This window comes from Akebia trifoliata, chromosome 12, assembly GCF_017979445.1.
Source record: "Akebia trifoliata isolate Shusen 1 chromosome 12, ASM1797944v1, whole genome shotgun sequence".
NCBI classification, from domain to species: Eukaryota; Viridiplantae; Streptophyta; class Magnoliopsida; order Ranunculales; family Lardizabalaceae; genus Akebia; species Akebia trifoliata.
Window position 1 is genome coordinate 2,443,842 of NC_141386.1, and position 26,844 is coordinate 2,470,685.

Here is a 26,844-nt window from a genome sequence, read left to right on the forward strand (position 1 = left end):
AACGGAAAAAGGTTCTAAAGGAAATATGACAAAAAAACCCTCTTGTAATAGTACATTATTTGGTTTAGATTCAAATCATTTCAATTTTAACGTGGGTTTGTCGTCAAGTTCTCAACCCATTTTCCAAATATATTATATCAGAAGATGCACTTGATGTCAAATGACTATGAGTGTGTAGACCATTCCCTGCACTTGGCGGGCCAGCTGCCACGGGCTTTTGGCCTTCCTCTCGCTAGTCTTTTGAGAAGGTTCATCACAGTTGGAACAAACTTGATAGACATGGAAAGAATCCCTGGCTGGAAGCTGCAAGTGGGCACAGATCAAGAATAAGGCCAGCATAAATTCTTGAAGAAAAAAAAATATATTTTAGCTTAATAAATGGTGATGATTTACACTCACGGCACCATTGCATAATTTGCGCGAGATGTCTAAGTGGATCCACGGAGCTTTGACCAGTAGAAACGCAACAAATATGACACCAAGATATTAAAGATTCCTATCAAGTAAAATCGCCAAAGTAGACAAACAATGGGTATGAGGAAGGCAGATCTTCAAAGCTGATGAACCAACCTACACTCAATTACATTGCTAATCGGTGATCAATCAAAGCAATCACGTAAACAATTGAGTGCCAAGACAATCAAGGCAACAATTGCCCATGGAGGTGGTAACTGGTTTTTCTGACGCTTATTACGCTTGTTGGCTTCCTGAAATGTCAAAAAAAGAGAAATGAAATTCAATCAGACATCATTCAAAACAATAGTTTTTGTACTTTTTCATATTGATGATCACCTAAACCATTACTCCATTTATTATGAATGTAGTTTATATCTTTCAAAATAATAATGTTCAAATCATAGTATGTTCGAGAGCGTGCCTGAGCAGCAATGGCTTGAATAATAGTGTACTCCGTCTTCACCATGAATTGCTTCCACAAAGATTTGCATTGGACAGGTGTAATCAAAGTTTTAGTTGAGGGAACCTGGATGATAACATAAGTTATAAACCTAAATGAATGCACGCCACCATATCTCAAGCATATTATATGATTTCCTCTGTTATAGACCACGAACACATGCTGACATAATAAACATGTTTGAGGCTAAAACAAATACATAGTAGTTGCTATAGACTTAAGTTGATTTATCTACTCATATACTACAAGATTACGGATGTATAGAAAGTATGGTTCAAGTAATGACTCGGGAAACCAAAGAAGCTAATAACAAACTTGATGCGATTGGAGATCAGAGAACAAAACAAAAGACAAATTAAAATAACTATAATATCAAATCTTCATCCAAAGAGGATGGTACAATGGACCATAGGTCTGATAATACAACCTGTTCAAAACAAAATTCAGAAATTTTCTAATGGATTGGACTCTCCCCCACACCCTAAGCTCCTCATATAGATTTTTCGCAAATTCCCACCATTAACACCAAACCCAAGATAATGGATTTTTCCTACACTTTCTTGAAAAGGGAACAGACACCTAAGACTTTGACTAAAACACTAGATAATTAAATGCTTGGTCCAAGCCCAAATTGTTCTCGGCTCTTAAGCCCAAATAATTTTGGCCCTTCCGCTCTACATCATAACTGAGGTAATCAAGGACAAGATGACCCATAAAGATTTCTAGAATTTTATAAAACTTCCTTTCGCTCCAAGGAATGGAGTATCCCTTTCCCAACTTCAATATTGCACTTAGGAAAAACTTCCTAGGCATCGAGTTAGAACCAGGTGCAAATGATGCTTCTTTAGCTGTTTTGGATCATAAGAGAAGTTTCTAGCCCCCACCCCAAAATATATATATATATAAGGTCCCATCCATTATTTGTTAATAAAATTTATACAACTAAAGAGCAGCAGGATTCAACCATACTATCAAAGTGCAGCAAGAACGAATTTCAACAGAAACAGATGGTCACACCTCTTCCCAGGTAGTTGAGGCCAGTGGATCGGATGTAGTAACACCATTATTAGCAGAACCCAATAGAGCAAGTGAGAGAGTATTCTCTATATTGTCAGCATTGTCGTCCAACCGGATAGCAGCCATAACAGAGAGCAACTTCAAGGACTGAAACACAAGAATTAGTAGGATCTTCAGTACTCCATGGGTCAATAGAGAAAAATGTAGAGAGCATCTATTGACACCCCAACTTTTACTTATTACACCCCAACTTTTACTTATTACACCCCAATTAAAAATAAAGAAAGTAACTGAATGGTTGAGAAAAAGTAAACTGGGGAGCCAATAGAAGCTCTCTCTTTTTTCTTGTTCTTTTTTGCGAGATTTCTATTTTGGGTCTACTAAAATTATTTGTACAAGCGTTATAATGTTTTGTAATGTTGATAATATAATTTGAGCCAAACCTTTGTAATGTTTGAAGAGTGTGTTTTAATCTTAATCTTTAATTGCGGTGTGATAAATAATTTAAGAATTTGGGGTGTAATAAGAAAAAGTTGGGTTCCAATAACAGCTCTCAAACTTTAAGATTCAACAACTGAAATGATAAGTTGTGACATACTGCAGACCGAGCAGCTTTTGTGATTTTCTGGATATTTTCCTTTCCCGTCCAAACCCTTGGCATTAAGTCAGAATCATGGGTAAACAATGTTGAAAACCTGCCCTTCATACGGATCAGGACCAAACTAGCTTCTTTTCTTGCCTTCACTTCTACCACACTTCTTCCATGGCCCTCTAGTCTTCCTACCATTTCATCCTTGTTAATGTCAAAATCAACGAGTGCACAAGAGAGGCCAGTGATGGCGGAATCTGTTTCACGTCGAAGAAGGTTTCTTATGAATGGCCAGGTGTCACTGTCAGCTTTATCTAGAAGAGATCCCACCGGTTCTGATAGTGCCTCGTCCAGCTTTCCCTGCACACATAACAAAGATAATCTCCATTGATTCAGCGTTCATTGGGGGTGCAACTTGGTCCTGTTCAAACCGAGAAACAAACCAAACCGACAGCTTTGGGGTGGTTTGGTTTGGTTTCAAACAATTTGTGGTTCGGTTCCAAATTAAGAAAATGGAGAACCAATCAATTTGGTTCGGTTATCGGATCAAGCTTGTATAGAACTGAACCAAACCAAGAACCCTCATGTAATAAATGTATATATATAATTATGAATTATTTTAGGAGTTAGGATGGGACATAGATTAATGATTTTTTATGGATTAATTAATTACTTTTTATCAATAAATTAATGATTTATCGTATGAAATATTTTATGTTTATTACAAGTTTGTTTTTTCATTAAAAAAAAAAAAAATTTAACTTTCAATATATAGAATTTAGCAACCCATAGAACCGAACCAAACCGACCTTTAGTTTAGTTTGGCTCCAATGGCATATTGGTTAGGTTTTGGTTCTTATTTAGTGAAACCAACTTATGTCGGTTCAGTTCCAATTTAGCCTCAAACCAAACCAAGTTAAAACTCTAGTGTTCATAATGAAAATTTAAGAAAGCTCCTATTGGCACTCCAACTTTTGCTTAACACTCCCCTATTTTTAAAATTATTTATCACTCACCAATTAAAGATTGATCACACTCTTCAAACCTTACCAAGGTTTGGCTCTAATTATAATCTCAACATTATAACATTCATTCAAACAATTTCTTTAGTTGTTTACGATTATGACTAGGCTCATATAAAATCCTAAACCCAAAAAATAGAAATCTAGCACACACGGAAAAAAAAAAAAAAAGCAACAGAGCTTCTAGTGGCACCCCAACTTTTTCTTATTCTCAACCATTCACTTGATTTTTTTTTTTTTAATTTTTAATTGGGGTGTGATAAGTAAAAGTTGGAGAGCTAATAGCAGTTCTCAGATTTAATATGCAAGTAACAAATACAATCTGCACGTAAATATTACTTCAACCCAGTACAAATAAATATCTACAACTCGAAAACTCGTGAAAAAATGTTACCAGCTAGAGGAGACTGGATTCCATTTTCCCATACCTCATATAAGGAGAGAAATTCGGACAGTTTGGCGGTACGGACTGAATCAATATGTGCAAGTATATCACGCTGAAGCTTATCCCGAACTTTGGATGGGCCCCAGTTTGCTTGTTCGATTTGCGCATCTGTAACCTCAATAAGATCAGTACACTACAGAATTGTAAGGTAAAAAATTGCAGTCCAAGGGGTCAGAGGGGAATTCACTTATAAATTCTATAAGAACAAAATGCTCTTAAGGCAATTACTTGCAGCAATTTCGCTTCTAACTGATTGCGATTTGCAGTCCTGACACCTTCATCAAAGTAAATAACTGCCGTATCATACCTGCAAGAGAAGAACAAACTCAGTAATTCAAAAATTCGCAATGGATATATCAATATCGTTCAGAAGAGATACTCTTATGAACTTGCAAAACATGTTTCGATAATTAAAATATTAGTTACAAATTTAAAAAAAAAATTATAAAAATTCCAAAGTTGTACTACAATGACTCAGTTACATGAGCTCACAACATGGCATGCTGTGAAGAAAGGTCCATTTTCTCTGCACTAGAATCAATAAGCAAAGAACAAACTAGAAGCCTTCAACAATGAGATCATCAATTTAATTAAGTCTCACATACCAGGTTACTGAGAAAATACATAATTACATAAATAGTTTATTTATATATATAACACAACGGTGGGTCCCATTCGAGTTACAATTTTGTGGGTTATTAATGCCCCCCTACAACTACAATGGAGTGGGGTCTACACTACCCCACTTTATTGCCTTTCCTCTTCACCCCCTTCAACTTTATTGTCTTTCCTCCCCTCCCCCTTCCCTCTTCCCTCTTTCAATAATATCCCTCCAATTTTACTATCTTTCCTCTTTTATCCCATTTTTCAATAACACCCCACCCCTCTAACTTTACTCTCTCTTTTACCCTTTAACCCCAAAAGATGATGCTTGCGCCATAGGCATGGGGCCAACTCTAGTTTATATACAACTAATAGAAGGTAATGCTAACTAATAAATACGACAACTATTTGGTGAACGAACACAGCACCAGATCACCGGAACTCGGCACCCAAAAGAAACAAGAAGCCTTAGTTGTCAATTAGCTCTTACATAAATAAATGAACAAAAGTATGACGAATTAATTGTAACAATTTAACTCGAGTAAACTAAGTTGGAGAATCATTTACATATATGTCATAAACAGTTTTTCTAGATGCTTAAAGGAAGCAACCAGACCGCTAGACATGAACCTTGTTCCAATATGCCCAACAATTCTATAAGGCATTCAACATATATTTTCATTGTTGCCTAGGTGGGATCCGGTACTTTTTGAGTCCTTAAGCAAGGAATTATAAAAGTAAATACAGCTAAATTATTATAAGGTGCAGTAAAGATCAGCATTATGGATATTGTGCAAATAAATCTATTTCCGATGCTAAATCACAAAATTAAAATAAATAAATAAATAATCACCCTGATAGACATGTCTCGAGGATAAAGCTCAGTTTCTTCCCAAACCCCGAAACTGGAGCAGACTGCACAGCCTCTTCCAGCAGACACCAGTCCTGTAACAGTTTCAAGGAAAATATGAAGACCAATAATCTATTTTTCACAAATATATTGAAAATATTGGACAATGGACACTAAATACCTCACTCTTCGTTAAACAAGCAAACTTTTCATTGGCTATTTCTTCAAAGTAGATCTTATGAAAGCATACGACACTGTGGACTGGGGAGCTGTCCATGCTTGCCTCTCGGCTTTCAAGTTCCCACAGAGATACATCGATTGGGTCCTCAAGTGTGTGACTACTGTTTCTTACACAATCTCTTTCATTGGCTCATTTGTTGGGTGGTTCGAAGGGAAAAGAGGACTTAGGCAAGGGGATCCGCTATCACCGTACCTCTTTGTACTCATCATGGAAACTCTCAACCCCTTGTTCCAAAAGAAAGTTCAGGCAGGGCTGTTGGATTACCACCCGAGATGTAATAAGCACAACATAACCCATTTGTGTTTTGCGGATGATCTTCTCATATTCTCCAAAGCCAACCGTAAAAGTGCTAGAGCCATTCTTGATGTGCTAAATCAGTTCAAGGACCTCACTGGTTTGGAAGTGAACCACAACAAGAGCTCAATCTTTCTGGCCGGAAGAGATAGAGGATTGGAAGATGAGATTGCCACCATTTTAGGAGTTCGGAAAGGTAAGCTTCCAGTTAAATACTTGGGACTCCCCTTGCTTTCAACTAGGCTCTCGCCTAGGCACTGTCAACCCCTTGTAGAACAAATGACCAAGAGGATCTCTTCTTGGAAGGGGAGATTTCTCTCATATGCTGGCAGGTTAGAGCTTGTCAAATCGGTGCTCCTTAGCATCAAAGTCTACTGGTGCAACTGCTTTATTCTTCCATCCAAGGCTGTGAAGGAGTTGGAAAGGATTTGTGCTCGGTTCCTATGGTCTGGGCCTGACAAGCAGAAATCAAATAGCGCAGTCAGTTGGAAAGAGATCTGCAAGCCGTATCTCGAGGGTGGGTTAGGTATCATTAGCATAACGGATTGGAACCATGCTGCCATAACCAAGTATGCCTGGATGATAGCAGCCAACAAAGACTCCTTATGGCTCAGATGGGTAAGAACACACCTTCTAAAGGGCAAGAACTTTTGGACCTTCAATATGCCAAGAGAGGCTTCTTGGAGTTGGAGGAAAATTCTCAAAGCGAGGGAGAAAGCTGGCCCTCTAATCTCTCACCTCATAGGCAATGGCCATGATACTAAGCTATGGGAGGACCCTTGGCACCCCTTAGGCATTCTAAAAGTCGAGTACTTGGCTGATTTTGAAAACGACTCCAGAGTTGGTCCTCATGCGAAAGTCTCTGCCATCATTAGGAATGGCAATTGGAGAATTCCAGCAGGTAGAGAAGCTTCATTCCAAGAGATCGCCCATTATCTTAATGAAGTTCCCATCCATCATGGCATAGAAGATATTGTAGTTTGGAAAGGAAAGTCCAATGGCACTTTCTCGATTAATTCAGCTGTTAAAAACTACATGACTCACTCTATCTCGCCCATTTGGGCCCATCTTGTTTGGAGCAAAGTTAGAATTCCAAGACATAGCTTCATAGCATGGCTTGCGCTTAAAGGAAGGCTAAAAACATTGAGAAAACTTAAAGATTGGGGGTTAAGAGTTGAGGCTTCTTGCAAACTCTGTGGCAACCATGAAGAAGACACGAACCACTTATTTTATGACTGCTCCTATTCTAGGCAACTATGGAATGAAATCCTTAAGAGATGTATGCACAATCGTACCTCGGGCAATTGGGAAGAAGAGGTGATGTGGGCCGCATCTAAATTCAAGGGCAACTCAACCATTCAAGATATCAAAAGAGTTATCTTCTGTGCCTTCATCTATCATTTGTGGAGAGAGAGGTGCAACAGGATATTTCATAACAAATTCAATAGTCACAACACTATTGTCTCTATGATCCAAGAAGAAATTCGGTTAAAGTTTGAAGACTCCTTGATAGAGATTGAGGATACAGACTACAATAGGCACTTCCTTCAAGCCTGGGAATTTAATGCGACCTTCTCTCAGCCGAGGAGAGTTTATTGCTCATGGCCAAAACCAGACATTGGCACGTGGGCACTCAACACTGATGGCTCATACTCAGAATCTCGAGGTGGTCTTAGAGCTATCATTCAAGACCATGAAGGTATGATAATTGCTACTATTGCTCGCCGAGTGAACCCAGTCTCAATCATTTATCACGAAATACAAGCTATTCTTGAAGGGCTCAAGTTGTGTATCGCAAAAGGTTGCCTCAACATTCGGGTTCAAGCAGACTCATTATTGGCTGTCAATATTCTTAACAACCGATGGAGTATTCCATGGAGTGTTATACACTTGGTCATTGCCATTAGAAGGCTCCTTCCTAGTTTCCACAGGTACTCCTTCTTCCATGTTTTCAGGGAAGCTAACCAAGCAGCGGATTATCTTGCTTCCTCCCAAGACTCTATGGATTGTTCTGAAATAGATAGTGGAGTTCTCCCTTGTAACCTCGGTTCTATCATTGATAAGGATCGTAGGGGTTTTCCGTTCTTAAGGTTGTAGTTGGTCTGGGTCTGCCTTAACCCTGTTGACCTTTCAAAAAAAAAAAAAAAAAAAAAAACTATAAATAAGAATGACAAGTTATGGGTTAAGCAAGTAAATTCGTTGCCCAGGTCAATACCCAGATCGGCATCCAGGTGACATTGGCTCGTTATGTGCTGTATGGGCAATTTTAAAAGCCCTTAAATAATTGTTGATATTTGAGATACCTCCTATGTTTCATGATTTAAAACGACACATTAATGACACAATAACTAAACGGGTTAAGTCAGTTGATATCCCTGACCTGTTTAATAATCGTGTCGCTTTCGAGTTGTGTTAAGATTGCCACCCCTACGACCCATATCGGCGTCCAGGTGACATAGGATTGTTATGTGTTATATGGGTGCTTTTATATTGTTCTAATAATTCTTGTTTCTCAGTTACGTAGCGCCAGAATACGCAATGACAGGGCATCTTCTCATAAAGAGTGACGTTTACAGCTATGGGGTAGTCCTTCTCGAGCTACTAACAGGAAGAAAACCCATCGACATGTCACAGCCACCAGGGCAAGAGAACTTGGTTGCTTGGGCTCGTCCACAACTCACAAGTAAGGATGGGTTAGAGATGATCATCGACCCATCTCTAGGATCTAATTTTCCCTTTGATAGTGTGGCCAAGGTGGCAGCTATAGCTTCAATGTGTGTGCAGCCAGAAGTCTCACACCGACCCTTTATGGGTGAGGTTGTACAAGCCTTAAAGCTTGTTTGTAGCGAGTGTGACGATACAAAAGAAGCAGGTTTGGAAAGTTGTGGTCAAGAGGACTCGTCTATCATCGATATTGATGTTAGGAGTAGTACGTGTTCGGGTCAGCTTGATGAACCTTCGAGTGCCCATTACCCAAACTATGATTCTGGTCTCGAAACTGGTAGGGCATTTTCTGCGTCGGAAATATTTAGTTCATCGTTAAGATTTGGGCAACAGAGTTCAGGGTCTCTTAGGAGGAACTTAAGTCTGGGACCGACGAGAACAGAGAGGAGTAGACGGTTCTGGCAGAGAGTAAGAGGTCTGTCTCGAGGCACCAACAGCTAGCATGGAAGAACTGCATGCGGGTTTGAAGTTCACATTTGAGCAACTTAAGACCAACATGGATCAATATGAAATAAGGATATATTCAAGGTCCGGAAGGGTTGGGTCATTATGGCATGTATAGTTCTTCAATAATGGCTCTTGGGATCACTCGAATCTATTAAAGAAGCAAAGTTTGTCATAGTTGTCAAGCAGGTTCCAGTGAACTTCAATAAACGTTCCACGTGAGGTGATCTAGTTCTAAGACAACAACATCCATCGTCTTGTTTGAAATCAATCCGTGGGTCGACTGTATCAACATTTCGACTTGTAGCTGCTTTTGATTGGGAGAGCAGATTTTGTGTGGATTACCGTTGCATTGTAGTTCGTTTGAGATAAGGGAGGGCTGACCCATAAAAGCTCGTTGTCTGGGTCGATAAGGGTTTAACAAATGAATCAAACTGTAATTTCAGAAGATGTTGTACTATTGATTAAATTAAAATATTTATCCAAATTGTATTTTAGAATCATGCCAATCAGAAATAATTTTTTAACTGATACTATTCCAAATAAATGACATGCTGTCCACTCTACAATGAAAAGTTGGAAACTGGTACAAATGTCTACTTCCATCAACACTAAGGGGTGTCAAAAGGTCCCATACCAAGAATCAAAACCTACTATATACAATAGTTCTAGTTTCCTATAATAAAAATCGAAATCATATATGAGGTGACTCCAATTTCGAAACGTAAAAAGGTTCTAAAGGAAATACGATAAAAAACCCTCTTGCACTAGTACATTATTTGGTTTAGATTCATATCATTTCAATTTTAACTTGGGTTTGTTGTCAAGTTCGCAACCCATTTTCCAAATATATTATATCAGAAGATGCACTTGATGTCAAATGACTGTGAATGTGTAGACCATTCCCTGCACTTGGCGGGCCAGCTGCCACGGGCTTTTGGCCTTCCTCTCGCTAGTGTTCATCACAGATGGAATGAACTCGGTAGACATGGAGAGAATCCCTGGCTGGAAGCTGCATGTGGACACAGATCAAGAATGAGGCCAGCATAAATTCTTGAAGAAAAAAAAAATATTTTAGCTTAATAAATGGTGATGATTTACACTCACGGCACACCATTGCATAATTTGCGCGAGATGTCTAAGTGGATCCACAGAGCTTTGACCACTAGAAACGCAACAAATATGACACCAAGATATTAAAGATTCTTGTCAAGTAAAATCGCCAAAGTAGACGAACAATGGGTATGAGGAAGGCAGATCTTGAAAGCTTATGAACCAACCTACACTCAATTACATTGCTAAACGGTGATCAATCAAAGCAATCACGTAAACAATTGAGTGCCAAGACAATCAAGGCAACAATTGCCCATGGAGGTGGTAACTGGTTTTTCTGACGCTTATTACGCTTATTGGCTTCCTGAAATGTCAAAAAAGGAGAAATGAAATTCAATCAGACATCATTCACAACAATAATTTTTGTACTTTTTTCATATTGATGATCACCCAAACCATTACTCTATTTATTATGAATGTAGTTTATATCTTTCAAAATAATAATGTTCAAATCATAGTATGTTCGAGAGCGTGCCTGAGCAGCGATGGCTTGAGTAATAGTGTACTCCGTCTCCACCATGAATTGCTTCCACAAAGATTTGCATTGGACAGGTGTAATCAAAGTTTTAGTTGAGGGAACCTGGAAGATAACATTAGTTATAAACCTAAATGAATGCATGCCACCATATCTCAAGCATATTATATGATTTCCTCTGTTATAGATCACGAACACATGCTGACACAATAAACATGTTTGAAGCTAAAACGAATACATAGTAGTTACTACAGATTTAAGTTGATTTATCTACTCATACACTACAAGATTAAGGATGTATAAAAAGTATGCTTCAAGTAATGACTCGGGAAATCAAAGAAGCTAATAACAAACTTGATGCGATTGGAGATCGGAGAACAAAACTAAAGACAAATTAAAAAAACTATAAGATCAAATCTTCATCCAAAGAGGATGGTACAAAGGACCATAAGTCTGATAATACAAGCTACAATCTTGAGTTCAAAACAAAATTCAGAAAATTTCTAATGGATCGGACTCTCCCCCACACCCTAAGCTCCTCCTTATATAGATTTTTCACAAATTCCAACCAGTAACACCAAACCCAAGATAATGAAATTTTCCTACACTTTCTTGAGAAGGGAACAGACACCTAAGACTGACTAAAACACTAGATAATTAAATGCTTGGTCCAAGCCCAAATTGTCCTCGGCTCTTAATCCCAAATAATTTTGGTCCCGTCCGTGCTACATCATAACTGAGGTAATCAAGGACAAGAAGACCCATAAAGATTTCCAGAATTTTATAAAATTTCTTTTTGCTCCAAGGAATGGAGTATCCCTTTCCCAACTTCAATATTGCACTTCGGAAAAACTTCCTAGGCATCGAGTTAGAACCAGGTGCAAATGATGCTTCTTTAGCTGTTTTGGATCATAAGAGAAGTTTCTAGCGGGCCCCCCCCCCCCAAAAAAAAAAATATATATATATATATACAACTAAAGAGTGCCAGGATTCAATCATACTATCAAAGCGCAGCAAGAACGAATTTCAACAGCAACAGATGGTCACACCTCTTCCCAGGTAGTTGAGGCCAGTGGGTCGGATGTAGTAACACCATTATTAGCAGAACCTAATAGAGCAAGTGACAGAGTATTCTCTATATTGTCAGCATTGTCGTCCAACCGGATAGCGGCCATAACAGAGAGCAACTCCAAGGACTGAAACGCAAGAATTAGTAGGATCTTCAGTACTCCATGTGTCAATAGAGAAAAATGTAGAGAGCATCCATTGACACCCCAACTTTTACTTATTACACCCCAATTAAAAATAAAGAAAGTAACTGAATGGTTGAGAAAAAGTAAAAGTTGGGGAGCCAATAGAAGCTCTCTTTTTTCTTGTTTTTTGCAAGATTTCTATTTTTGGGTCTACTAAAATTGTTTGTACGAGCGTTATAATGTTTTGTAATGTTGAGAATATAATTTGAAACAAACCTTTGTAATGTTTGAAGAGTGTGCCTTAATCTTAATCTTTAATTGCGGTGTGATAAGTAATTTAAGAAATTGGGGTGTAATAAGTAAAAGTTGGGGTGCCAATAGCAGCTCTCAAAATTTAAGATTCAACAACTGAAATGATAAGTTGTGACATACTGCAGACCGAGCAGCTTTTGTGATTTTCCGGATATTTTCCTTTCCGGTCCAAACCCTTGGCATTAAGTCAGAATCATGGTTAAACAATGTTGAAAACCTGCCCTTCATACGGATCAGGACCAAACTAGCTTCTTTTCTTGCCTTCACTTCTACCACACTTCTTCCATGGCCCTCTAGTCTTCCAACCATTTCATCCATGGTTTTTTCGTTAATTTCAAAACCAACGAGTGCACAAGAGAGGTCAGTTTTGGCGGATTCTGTTTCACGTTGAAGAAGGCTTCTTATGAATGGCCAGGTGTCACTGCCAGCTTCATCTAGAAGAGATCCCACAGGTTCTGATAGTGCCTCACCCAGCTTTCCCTGCACACATATCAAAGATAATCTCCATTGATTCAGCGTTCATTGGGGGTGCAACTTAGTCCGGTTCAAGCCGAGAAACAAACCAAACTGACAACTTTGGGGTGGTTTGGTTCGGTTTCAAACAATTTGTGGTTCGGTTCCAAATTGAGAAAATGGAGAACCGATCAATTTGGTTCGGTTCTCGGATCAAGCTTGTATAGGACTGAACCAAACCGAGAACCGAACCCTCATGTAATAAATGTATATATATATAATTAGGAAATATTTTAGGAGTTAGGATAGGACATAGATTAATGATTTTTTATGGATTAATTAATTACTTTTTATCAATAAATTAATAATTTATCATATGAAATATTTTATGTTTATTACACGTTTGTTTTTTCATTAAAAAAAAAAATTTAACTTTCAATTTATAGAATTTAGCAACCCATAGAACCGAACCAAACCGACCTTAATTCAGTTTGGCTCCAATGGCATATTGGTTAGGTTTTGGTTCTTATTTAGTGAAACCGACTTATGTCAGTTCAGTTCTAATTTAGCCTCAAACCAAACCAAGTTAAAACTCTAGTGTTCATAATGAAAATTTAAGAAAGCTCCTATTGGCACTTCAACTTTTACTTAACACACCCCTATTTTTAAAACTATTTATCACTCACCAATTAAAGATTGATCACACTCTTCAAACCTTACCAAGGTTTGGCTCCAATTATAATCTCAACATTATAACATTCATTCAAACAATTTCAGTAGTTGTTTACGATTATGACTAGGCTCATATAAAATCCTAAACCCAAAAAATAGAAATCTAGCACACACGGAAAAAAAAAAAAACAAGAGAGCTTCTAGTGGCACCCCAACTTTTACTTATTCTCAACCATTCACTTGATTTTTTTTTTTTAATTTTTAATTGGGGTGTGATAAGTAAAAGTTGGGGAGCCAATAGCAGTTCTCAGATTTAATATGCAAGTAACAAATACAATCTGCACGTAAATATTACTTCAACCCAGTACAAATAAATATCTACAACTCGAAAACTCGTGAAAAAATGTTACCAGCTAGAGGAGACTGGATTCCATTTTCCCATACCTCATATAAGGAGAGAAGTTCGGACAGTTTGGCGGTACGGACTGAATCAATATGTGCAAGTATATCACGCTGAAGCTTATCCCGAACTTTGGATGTGCCCCAGTTTGCTTGTTCGATTTGCGCATCTGTAACCTCAATAAGATCAGTACACTACAGAATTGTAAGGTAAAAAATTGCAGCCCAAGGGGTCAGAGGGGAATTCACTTTCTTATCCCCCCCAAAAATAAATAAATAAAAATAATTATATATATATATATATATATATATATATAAGTGACTTTTAGGGGCCATTTGAAACTATGGATATTTTCGTTCACTTTTCCAGCCCCATTAATCAATTTTACATTGTGGACAAAGAAATAGAAATGTATCAAAATCAGACTTCCATGTTACCCTACTTTCTTTTTTGTTATAATCTCCATCTCTGTATGTCCCATCTCCATCATAATTTGATCAAATGGATAGAAAATCATTCAGGGATGAAATCCAGGTTCGTGATTCATGCATAAAAAAATGAAGTAATCATTAATCTATGTTCTCTCATTAGAGAGCTTCATGTAAGCATTGTAATGTTTAATCGCAGTTGTTTTATTTGGTTAATGAAAAATTCAACCTTCACATTTTATTCGCAAATAATAATAAAAAAAACTAATAATAAGCTTTATTAGAGAAACAGATACTTTTGGCCACACAAATTACACTAGGGTCACTTTTGACATTTTGATGTCAATAATTATTCAACCACAACATCATCATGACTCCCAACTCTCCAACCTAGATCCATCCTCTTCCAAACCCCTTACGAAAGAAATCTGTCAAGAAAAAAAGAATGTCCAGACTCTTATATTTTGTATGTTTGAAACAAAATTAACATCTAAGAAACAATTTTTAGATCATCCCAACATTAGAAATTTCTTACCAAGATCATCCCAACATTAACTGTAGATGTCTAGCAATAAAATCTATTTACAAATCCTATGCAATTTGATTTATTATGAAGAACAATGAGAAGTGAAATAAATTAGATTTATGATTTTTATTTTTTTTTATAATGTAGGATATTCCCTTTCGGGATATGGACTAATCCCTTAGACCTTGACCCCACGGAAGCTTCCCGACATGCAAAAAGGTAAATCAAGAGGCTACCAGTTTTATAATTTCCTAAAAGGGAAATTCTAGTACTTGAGTATCAGGATCGTCGCATGTGCCCCGTCAATATTGGTGGTGGAAATAGTAATAGTAACCACCTCACCTCACCATGATGAGGTGGTAAAGGTTATGTGGTAATACCACAAACATGGAATCAAAACCGTGTCTTCACAATTAAACCTAACAATAAAAATAGTTATAACTATGTGGGTAACAATCTGGATCTCAAGAGATCAACAATCAAGTGACTTTCCCTCCCTTGGATTCTCCAGTGGCCTCCCGTGAAAATACTCCAACGATCAAGTCAGTAGGAATTTAGACAAAATTTAAGCTTGAGAAACGAAGATCTTGTTTGAAGTAAGAGAGGAGCTTGAAAAGCAAGAAGAAGAAAACATGAACCTTGTGACAAAACCATGATATTATGTGTATACATAAATACCAAATAGAATGGAAGTATGGTGTTTTGTGTTATACCGGCACATCCTTCATCAAATACTGACATAAAACATAGCCTGCAATCATTAGTAGCCATAGAGAATCCCTCCCCTCCATTTAGAGCCTTATCAAATGCTTCCTTGAAATTATCCAGAGTTCGAGACCGCAGTTGTGACAAAATGGACTGATAAGCTGGTTGGACTAACTTTAAAAAAACATCAAAACACATGCAATCAGAAGAGAAAAAAGAGTGTAAGACTTATTATTAATCAACCTTTGCAATTATATTACTCAAAGTTTATAAACTCATACTCAAACTTGGAACAGATATTTGGTTACAAATCAAATCAGCCCAGTTAGGAAGAAAACTCACCATTACATATCTTTATATAGATCAGTGTGTTGGATTATTACCCAAAATCTGGCCAAACTGATTTAATTCAACCAGATTCTAAGTCAAACAGCAAGTTTTGGAAAATGTTATTTAGTAGATACATACATTTAACCAATTAAAAAGAAAGCCTCTATTGCCACACCAATTTTTGCTAATGCCACCCCAAGATGTGCTAATTCTTTGGTGATTTACATATGAATTGGGGTGGCATTAGAAAAGGTTGGTGTGGAAATAGAATCTCTCAAAAAATTGCTAGGAAACAACATGATTTTAGCATCCTACGACAGACTAACATTATCATCATAATTGGACAATAAAAAAGGCCTCATGCCAGGTTATGAACCTACATTACTAGCTAATACAATAATGACAAATTCTCTGATTTTTTTTAAAAGTTACGATTAATTCACTATTCTTTCAATCGGCCATTTTATCCTGACTTATTCACAAAGCTTTGAAAATTACAAATTTATATTATATTTTAATATGAAATTTTGTAATTTTATTCAATATTCTGTTAAGTAATAATATATTTTAATTTTTTTCCCAATTTTTTATATATGGGTGATCACTCGATGCACTGCTGGGTCAAGAAATTTTCTATAGCTCTTTCAATTGAATATGTGAGAGAATTTCTGTTATGAGTTTACGTCCAAAGTCGTCAGATTATGTGAACCGGCGAAAATAATGTTTATGTTATGCATAAAGTAAAACATGGAACAAAACTTATAAATTCTATAAGAACAGAATGCTCTTAAGGTAATTACTTGCAGCAATTTCGCTTCCAACTGATTGCGCTTTGCAGTCCTGACACCTTCATCAAAGTAAATAACTTCTGTATCATACCTACAAGAGAAGAACAAACTCAGTAATTCAAAAATTCGCAATGGATATATCAATATCGTTCAGAAGAGATACTCTTATGAACTTGCAAAACATTGCAACCAACAAGGAGATTCTTTCGATAATTAAAATATTAGTTACAAGTTAAAAAAAAAAATTAGAAAAATTCCAAAGTTGTACTACAATGACAGTTACATGAGCTCACAACATGGCATGCTGTGAAGAAAGGTCCATTTTCTCTGCACTAGAATCAAGAAGCAAAGAACAAACTAGAAGCCTTCAACAATGAGATCATCAATTTAATTCAGTCTCACATACTAGGCTACTGAGAAAATACATAATTACATAAATAGTTTATTTATATATATAACACAACGGTGGGTCCCACTCCAGCTACAATTTTGTGGGTTATATACGTCCCCCTACAACTACAATGGAGTGGGGTCCACACTACCCCACTTTATTGCCTTTCCTCTTCACCCCCTTCAACTTTATTGTCTTTCCTCCCCTTCCCCTTCCCTTTTTCAATAATATCCCTCCAATTTTACTATCTTTCCTCTTTTATCCCATTTTTCAATTATACCCCACCCGTATAACTTTACTCTCTCTTTTACCCCTTTAACCCCAAAAGAGGATGCTTGCACCATAGGCATGGGGCCAACTCTAGTTTATATACAACTAATACAAGGTAATACTAACTAATAAATACGATAACTATTTGGTGAACGAACACAGCACCACTATTAAGTTTTTAACCATATTGGAAGGGAAACCAGATCACCGGAACTCGGCACCCAAAAGAAACAAGAAGCCTTAGTTGTCAATTAGCTCTTACATAAATAAATGAACAAAAGTATGACGAATTAATTGTAACAATTTAACTCAAGTAAACTAAGTTGGAGAATCATTTACATATATGTCATAAACAATTTTTCTAGATGCTTAAAGGAAGCAACCAGACCGCTAGACATGAACCTTGTTCCAATATGCCCAACAATTCTATCAGGCATTCAACATATATTTTCATTGTTGCCTAGGTGGGATCCGGTACTTTTTGAGTCCTTAAGCAAGGAATTATAAAAGTAAATACAGCTAAATTATTATAAGGTGCAGTAAAGATCAGCATTATGGATATTGTGCAAATAAATCTATTTCCGATGCTAAATCACAAAATTAAAATAAATAAATAAATAATCACCCTGATAGACATGTCTCGAGGATAAAGCTCAGTTTCTTCCCAAACCCCGAAACTGGAGCAGACTGCACAGCCTCTTCCAGCAGACACCAGTCCTGTAACAGTTTCAAAGAAAATATGAAGACCAATAATCTATTTTTCACAAATATATTGAAAATATTGGACAATGGACACTAAATACCTCACTCTTCGTTAAACAAGTAAACTTTTCATTGGCTATTTCTTCACAACGTACAGTGGCAACCATAACCTATAAATAAGAATGACAAGTTATGGATAAATGAAGTCTACATCTTTGATTATTGGTTTCCAATTGAGAGATTAATCACAATTCACAACATTACCTGGTGGGCAGGAAGATCAAGGTCCTTGTTCTCCTTAATAATTTTCCAAATATGTTGTGCACTAAATGAAAACTCTGAAGCAGGAACTACACCTTGTCGGTCACCAGCAAGTCCACCAGGAGCAATAGAATGTAAGAATCTTTGCCTTAGACTAGCAACCTTCATTTTCATTAATGATGTAAAAAAATTAGCAATGCAGAATCCCATTTCTAATAGCGTGATTTAACAAACAGATCATCGGTGTCTTCCATGAAGAGACAAATAGATGTGGCATCTCACATATGCAGAATCTCGCGAGACAAACAAGTTGACTCGGACTATATTTTGAAAATCTCAGCCGAGCCAGTAAAACTCATCCGAATCAACCGGGATTTTGTATATTTTAATGAAAATAATTAACTTTTTTAGATTTAAACATTTATTATCTAAATAAAATATGATTTTATAATAAACCATCTTCTAAGCTACCTTATTTTATTAAAAAAATTATTATTATTTTCATATATATATATATATATATATATATATATATATATATATATATATATATATATATATATATGAATAAATAATTATAAACCGAGTTAAATGGTTTATCTTGTCCAATGCAAGTTGACTCGTCCGAGACAACTCGTTCGTCCACAGACAAGACAAGCATCAAACCAAGATTTGAAACCATGTTTGCACATGAAAATCCAAGGTACATATACAAATGAATAAAATAATATTACTAATAATAACAAATACAATAATGCCATTATTAGTTTTATTAGATGACTTTTCATATATCTTGTGTACCTGTTCTTTAAATTGCTCTTCCTTTTCTTCATAACTTGAAAGAGCAGTGACTTCAACCTGACCATTTAAACAGCAGTCACACATAATATAAACATTTCATAGTAGCAAAACGGAAAGACACGGCAAAGCTTATATTGGGTGAGCCCGTGATATCTTACATTAAAAAATTCCCTCAATGGGGTTCCTTTGTGGGCTTCTGGTTTAGGAACGGTATCCCATATCTGCACACAAAATAGTGCGTAAAGAGACAACATCATTATGATAGATGCATTGCAGAAGGAAGCACCAGCCCACTATACCTTCTCAATATCTTCCCTTAGAATAGGTTCCAAAATTTCCAATGGCGTCTATAGAGAATGCACAAAGTAAGCAGCAATATAAAAAAAAAAGAGAGAGATTTTCTTAAGCTACAACTCCCAAAATTGGATAGGATCTGGGGAAACACACCATTGTTTTATCACGTATGACAAACAGCAAAGTTGTTCTACAACGACTAAACAAACGCATCATGACCTGTTTACAGAAATTAAGAAATATCATCAAAAGCATGAACAATTAAAGCTTTTCAGATTTATAATTTCTTACAAAAGGTATATCCAAAGATAAATGGGCTTATAGACCCATAACTCATTTAGTTTGACACATTGCAAAGCAACTTTGAGGTCATTGGTTCAAGTCCAGCAAACCCCTCAAAAAAAAAAAAAAAAACAAATATATATATATATGGGTCCCATTCAGCTACGAACATTAGGGAGCCAAAATTTGTCCTATATGGGTTAAACATTTCAGATTGGGCTGATTTTTTGTGAGGATGATCTCTATGGTGAGGAGGTCATCCTCACAAAAAATCAGCCCAGTCCGGAACTTTTAACCCATATAGGACAAATTTTGGCTCCCAATGTTGGCTGCCGAACCTGACCATATATATATATATATATATATATATATATATATATATATATATATAGAGAAAGAGAGAGAGAAAGAAAGAAAGAGACCTGGAACAAAGTCTTTAAAAGAGGCCTATTTGCAGCCTTCTCACGGCCAATATCATGACACCACCTAAATGGCAAATAATTACAGAGATTCTACTCATGGATACTATAACATGAAACCTAGCCTGAAATCGAAGAATAGCAATTTAGACAATTGAACAAGAAGCCTGCTTAAGGTAAACCAGTGAGCTTACATGTTTATGAGGACTATATCTGATATCGCGAGAGCAAAAAGGGCACTTTGTTTCTCAAATGCAGTGTCATCCTGAAAAATCATACAAGAATTTAATATAAATAGAAAAAAGTATAGGTGCATTTATTCAAATTTTAGTTCAATACTGCAAAATGGATCCCAACAGAATGTTGAAAACATCATTATATGATTTGGTCAAAATTTCCAACACGTACTATATGAATCCAATTGATGACTAAATCCTTAGTAACCATCCAAAGTCGATACAGTCCTTACAATTCCAAATATTATATAGATTTTGCTCACCCGAAAAAATAAATCGAGTATCGTGCTTTGTTTAGCAAGCCAAATCTTTGGGATAAGGCTTCAATGATAATGTGGATCATAAAAATCTCAGATGGCCAAATGGACACAAACAAGATAAGTTTTAAAAGATTTCTAGTGTATACACTGAGCCAGTTATAAAGATATAAGTACCAAGAAGATACAATAATAAAAAATAAAAATAAAAATGGTGAAGAAACTAATGCACAATAACATCAAAGACGAGAGAATGAAAATGCATGAAGACTAGGAAACACACGTCTCCTCGTTCTCTTCCGTCGGTACCCTCCAAATCCATGACAAGTGTGCAAGGTTCAATACCAGCACATTTTGCCAACCAAATGCCCTTAGTAGTTTGACACCTGAAAAAAAAAAAAAAAAAACATGTCTAATTTTTATAATGCTAGAGCATAACCAAATATCATGAAGGATGACAAAATTGTAAAAGTGACAATATGAGAACTTGCCTTCCCCTAAAAGCATCCATCTCTCTAAAGTTGGTCCTGAATAGATGGTTTAAGAGTGTGCTCTTTCCTGTGCAAATCATAGAAAATGTGAACCCAATCTTTTATGATACATTTAACTTCGAATAATATGCAGGAACTAAATGTTAATAAAGGAATATTTTGGTATAAATAGAAACCACAAATATGGTGCACCGAAAGCACTTCAAAGTAACGTGAATAGGGATTCCAAAACATACAGAAGCATTTAATTAATACTGGATTTATTAAACACTAAACTGCCAAGGTATTTCAAAATCATTGACTGGTAGTGACCACCACGGTTTAAGATCTCATTTTAATTCATTTTTTTTTCAAACACCGAAACGATACTGAAACAATACCAAAACATTAAGAAACATTCGATACATTGATTAACCTTTTTTAAAACAAAATCTTTTACAGAAGACTGTGGTCAAGGGGCATGTCATCAGTTTGAAAACACCGGGTATCTCAAATATTTACCATAATATGGCATTTTTTGTCTAAATAACCCAGTTTTCCAGAGAAGAGCAAGGTCAAGGCCGTATCATTCCACGAAAACAGCAATCCAGCATTCGTTTTCTTTTTCAGGAAAAGAAAAAAAAACTGAAGAAGATTACCTCGAAGTCAAACAATCTGATTTCCCAGAGAAATTATAGAAACTTTGAAAATTTCCGGTTTCACACCTGTTTCATATCGGAATATGAAAAAACCGAAACTTTTCGTGCAAAACAAAATTTTGAACCATGGTGGCCACGTGAAGGTGTTGTTTGAAAAGATGGAACAAATAATAGTATACAAAAAGAAAAAACAAGAGACAACATTTGGCAATAGAAACATGTTAAGGGATAACAGCATAAAGGAAACACCCTAATTCTTTTTCTTTTCTTTTTTTATAAGCAAGCAAGTTAGTGGTTATAAATAGTAGGTGAAGGCGGGTATTGAATACAGTTCATGGTATCAACACTCACAGACTTTAACCAACTTAGCAAGTTGGCACCTTCACACCCAACTAATAACCAGACAAAAGGCATTCAACAAAGTTAACAGAAATTTTTTTTTTGATCGATAGAAGTTAACAGAAAATTTTAGTAGCTGATTACTAAAATACTCTCAAATTTGAGAAGTTCAAAGAAGTAGTAGCAATGCATACCACTACTTTGTGGGCCCATGATGGATACCACCGTGTAGGAGATTCCATACTCACCCAGCTTCACCTCCTTTGAAAACTTGTCAAGTCCAGTGACATTAAATGTACCATTTTCATCAATGAGTTGGGTAGAGCAACAGCCATCACTCTCTTCTGCAAAGAGAAATAATTATATCCAATATTACAGATAGATTTAACAATTTTTGAAGTACATAAGGACTTCATACAAACAAATAAATATTTTAAAAAAATAGAAAAAGCTTTCATGTTAATCCTCCTAGTGTACCATGTCTTCCACATTAAAAATGCTATCAACCTTTCAATGTTGTTTCTAGAAGCCAAATAGCCAATTCATCTCAAGTGAATCATTACTAACAACAGGGGCAGAGCCAGGAATTTGCCCATGTGGGGCCAACCAAGAGTAGAAAAAATTTTGTGGGACCAACTAAGGGTGAAAAACAATATTTGTGGGGGCAGCTAAGAGTGGAAATATTTTTTGTGGGGGCAATAGTAGCAGATTTTTTTATCCGCCCCTAAAATCTGTCGCAATAACTCACTAGTCCATAGACTTTCAAATTTTTTGTGGGGGCAAGTGCCACCACTGTGAATCCGCCCCTGACTAACAAGCCCCATTTTTAAAAGTATATTTCACAAGAATCAACCCTAATTGTTAATTCTTTGATGGGTAATCTGGGCTCAAACCCACGACCTCAAAGTTGCATTTCAATTGGTCAACCAACTAAGCCATGAGTCCAATCTATAATTCATTATTTTCACCTTGTCAAACAATATTTGCCAAATATTGATGCTCTCTCTACCACCTTATGGAGCCCATCAGCGGTCTTATTCAGATAGCCTGCAATCTCAAAATATTTGAGGAATCCATTTCTTTGAAGAGAAGTCTACATGTTGTTTTGTTTTGTTTTGTTTTGTTTTGTTTTTATTTTTTATGAAACATACAAGATTTATTAATTGGAAAATGATAAATTTTGGGGTCCAACTCAAACCCAATTGGCTATGAGTGGAGAGGCCCAAGAACTTATAAGGAGAGAGACAAGGCAATGTGGGTCCGATGTGGGACTAAACTCAACAAATAAAACAATGGTTGAGATGGCGAAATTATGATACAAATTACAAAACACACTGAATCCCACTTAAATAACAAATCCTCAAAGATCAAACCCTTGAACTCCTCAAATTGCTTGCACCAAAAAAATGCAAAGCCCAAAATAGAAACAACAAGTTCCGGCGGGTGAGGTTCCCTTCTATCCTCCCATTGTTTGGTCCGTTCCTGTTCCTTCAAAGGTGTCCTTCTTTCTTTGGCTTGCCTCGTTGGGAAGAATCCTCACCTTGGATAATTTGATCTATCGAGGGTGGATTACTCCAAATTTTTGCTTTCTTTGCTCTAGGGATGGGGAGTCTATTAATCACATACTTATTCATTGTCCTTTTACTCGAGGTATTTGGATGTTCTTCTTATCCCGTTTTCAGGTGGATTGGGTTTTTCCTTCATCTTTTTGGGCGCTTCTAGAGGGTTGGAGTTTAAATATCTTCGATTCTAGAAAGAGGCTTCTTTGGACTATCCTACCATTCGCAATTGCTTGGGGTCTTTGGAGAGAACGCAACAACAGGGTATTTCATAGCAAGGAGAGCTCGTCTCACACGGTGATATTAGAGATCTTGGGTTTGCTTTTCCTATGGTCAAAGCTGAGTAAAAATTTTGAGGGAGCGTGTTTCCAAGACTTTGTTTTTAATTGGGATAATATTTGCGATGTATAGTCCCTAGCGGGCTTGTTTCTTTATTTCTTTCTCCTTCTTGTGTAGTTTTGCTTTTCTTGGTGTTTGGGGGCTACCTCAGCCTCCTTTTATCTTTTAATTTATAAAATTTATATTTATCAAAAAAAAAAAAAGTTCCTATACCGAATGGCCTTTTTCCTTCAAACACTCAACTATTTCCTCTCCTTCCACAGATCCTAACAAACCGCAAATGGAACTAAGTGCCAGAGAATCCGCTCTCTCCCCCAAAGAGCTAGATTTTTCCAGCTTTCAGAAAGCAACTGAACTGAACTCGGGAAACAATAATAGAAAGAAGAAGAAAAGAAATGTTGCTTAGTTTCTCTCACTACCTAAATGTTTCCTGTACACTATGCAGCTACTCAAGATTTGAACTCTGCAATAGAGTTTGCTTAATTGATTGATCACTTTGTCTCCAAATACTACAATGAATTGAGGGCACCCCACCCCACCTCAATACACAACCACTATAATCCAAAGGAAACAAATCAATCTTATACACAAGCCCCTCTAATCACCCTTGGAAAATTCTCCTCTGGGTATTACTCCAACAATAAAAATTGCCCTTTTTTACATCTTCTTTCAAAAAAAAAAAAAAAAAAACTAAAACTAAAACTTACACTAACTCTCTAGGCTTAAATTCCAATAGCTCTATCACTAACCACCCAAGTAAAAAATTACAGACTTCCCATTAGAACACTAAGAAAAACTAAACAAACCCAGATTGTAAAATCACCTAAAAACATCGTATTACACAAAAAAAGGCATCTTGAAGTAGAAAAACATCAAAAATCAAAGAAAAATATGTGCAGAGATTAGAGAACAGACTTCAAAGAAGATCAAAGACGATGAAGTCGAAAACATACCCATTGAACAAGATGATTTCTATGTGGCAATGTGGAGGAGAACAGATTAAGAGCTCAGCAGATGAACCACCAAAATCTTTCGAATTGACGGTCAACTTGCAGGAAAGACCAGGAGAGACAAAAATAGACGCCATCAGCTCTTTATTCACGAGTGAGGGCGAACGTATCAAGGACAAAATGGTCTCCGTAGTTGACCGTATAAATATACGACTACTGTAGTGGAGATGACGAGAGAGTTAGAGAACGACTGGCTTCCATTGCACCAAAACATGTGGGATCCACCAACCGTCGAACTTTCTTCTTCTTCTCGACGTGTAAAAAAGACCAATAACTTCTGCTCTGTTATGGGTCCTACTTCAAACCTGGTCCGTTGTTTGGTCCTCTTGGGCCAGGATATTTACACCTACCATTTATGCTCACAGCACCCATTTGAAGAACATTTTGGGGTGGGATGGTATGGAAGAAAGTGGGTGCACTAAACATAAATGTGAGTGCAAATCGAACGATCCTTGAAGCATACAAGTGACAAATCACCATTTTCATAATTATCGATTAAATCACGAATTTTTCAAAAAATCATCAAGTTTATAAAAAGAGTCATGATAATATAACACCTCCCTCTGACACACACACCCCAATCACAAAACTGTAGATCATTTGCCTCACGATACACAATAAAAAGATTTATGATTATACGTATCCTGAGGCAAAGGATCTATGTTCTTTTTAAAAAATCTCTATTTAAAAATAATAATAATAATAATGATTAATCATGTGATTTAATTGATGCATTTATAATTTTTTTTAAAAATCACAAATTGTTTTTATTTTTAGTCTTTTTTTAAGTGTTATTTTATCATTTAATATATGAAATGTACATTTTTTATTCTTTAAAAATAATTTTTATTTTTTAACTTATCTAATGTTTTTCTCGATCCAACTTTTTCAGAAGGTTTCTCTTACGGAATTATTTCCAAACCCCGACTTTGTCACCATATTTACAAATACAATTACAAGTTTGAAATTTTTATTAGAATTAAGACTCCTCTTTTGTATGTGTGAAAAATAAGGAAGATTAAGAGGTACAATCGAATTTTTCATATTTTTTTTTTTTAAATGTTGCAACTCAGTATATGGTTCCTTGGAACGAATGTCAAAATTCAGTGAATCAGAATGGTTGGATTTCATTAATTGGTTAGTATACGTTTGCTGTATTCTACAAACCCAGTACAAATCATTCCATTCAAAATCAATTTAATAAGAATAAATTTGGTAACATAAATTATGATGATAGTTTTAAAACTCAACTCAAGACTTCCACTGCAATGTCCATGACTCGTGAGTCAGATAAATATGTACTCGTCATCGAAGTCTTAATCTTAAGAAGTTATGATGGATTAAATGATTCATGTTCCTCCATTCCACTCTGTTCAAAGTTACATTACTTTTGTTATTAAAAGTGCCGATATGTACTTTCACCATATCAATTCTTGTTCTTTTTTATCTTCATCTCACTCTTTTAAAATCTTCATCATCAACTTCGATCTTAGTTTGCTTTGTTAAATGAGTTCAAACGAATTTCTCCTAATTTACCGGCCATTGAGAGATAATCTTGCATTTATTGAATGATTTCATTTATAAATTTATTTTTTCCTAATTTTTCACTATTTATCTCTCCATCATCATTTTTTTTTTATGTTGTTTTATAAAATTTCCCTTTTAATTTGATTGGTATCTGACGACAACATAACAATCTATGATTATACCTATATTTTAATTATCCCGTTTTAATTCATATCAATGATAACGAAAGTGATCACTTTAAGGTATTTCTAAACAATTACTCTTTATTATAAATTCATCTTCTTGTGTGTCAGTTCTAAATTCACACTTCACATACTTGGCTTTAGTTCTACTTATTCTGAAATCCTTGGTCTCAAGAAACTTTTCCACAATTCAAATAAATCTGTAGTAAGTTTATTAAATATTCAAAAAAATTGTTTGATGAAATGCACCTAGATGAACAAAAAGGAAAATGACACTATTTTCTTTTATTTTATGATTAGAGCCCC

At 36.0% G+C, this 26,844-nt stretch overlaps 1 protein-coding gene across 17 annotated transcripts; it reads right to left on the minus strand.

The window, feature by feature from the left end:
* Positions 1 to 269: 269 nt before the first annotated feature.
* LOC147388579 (protein ROOT HAIR DEFECTIVE 3 homolog 1-like) lies at positions 270 to 25,062 on the minus strand. 17 transcript variants are annotated; one of them, XR_015170461.1, is made up of 22 exons: positions 24,773 to 25,056; positions 22,116 to 22,265; positions 20,945 to 21,011; positions 20,737 to 20,839; positions 20,155 to 20,225; positions 19,964 to 20,027; positions 19,413 to 19,478; positions 19,265 to 19,312; positions 19,124 to 19,186; positions 18,966 to 19,022; positions 18,168 to 18,326; positions 18,005 to 18,073; positions 17,827 to 17,918; positions 16,553 to 16,631; positions 15,431 to 15,596; positions 13,808 to 13,932; positions 12,359 to 12,718; positions 1,934 to 2,080; positions 878 to 982; positions 585 to 707; positions 400 to 496; positions 270 to 303 (listed from the first exon to the last, which is right to left on the minus strand). XR_015170461.1 is itself a non-coding variant. In XM_086417769.1 (21 exons), exons 1-20 carry the CDS (start codon positions 24,774 to 24,776, stop codon positions 600 to 602), a joined length of 2,103 nt encoding a protein of 700 aa, XP_086273895.1. In that variant the 5' UTR covers positions 24,777 to 25,056; the 3' UTR covers positions 326 to 496; positions 585 to 599. The 17 variants fall into 17 exon arrangements, 9 of the variants coding, with proteins under 9 accessions (XP_086273895.1, XP_086273897.1, XP_086273896.1 ...); XR_015170462.1 differs by having other exon boundaries at positions 271 to 303; positions 405 to 496; XR_015170460.1 differs by lacking the exons at positions 270 to 303; positions 400 to 496; positions 585 to 707; positions 878 to 982; positions 1,934 to 2,080 and adding exons at positions 8,953 to 10,157; positions 10,260 to 10,310; positions 10,430 to 10,562; positions 10,734 to 10,838; positions 11,783 to 11,929 and having other exon boundaries at positions 24,773 to 25,054.
* Positions 25,063 to 26,844: the final 1,782 nt, after the last annotated feature.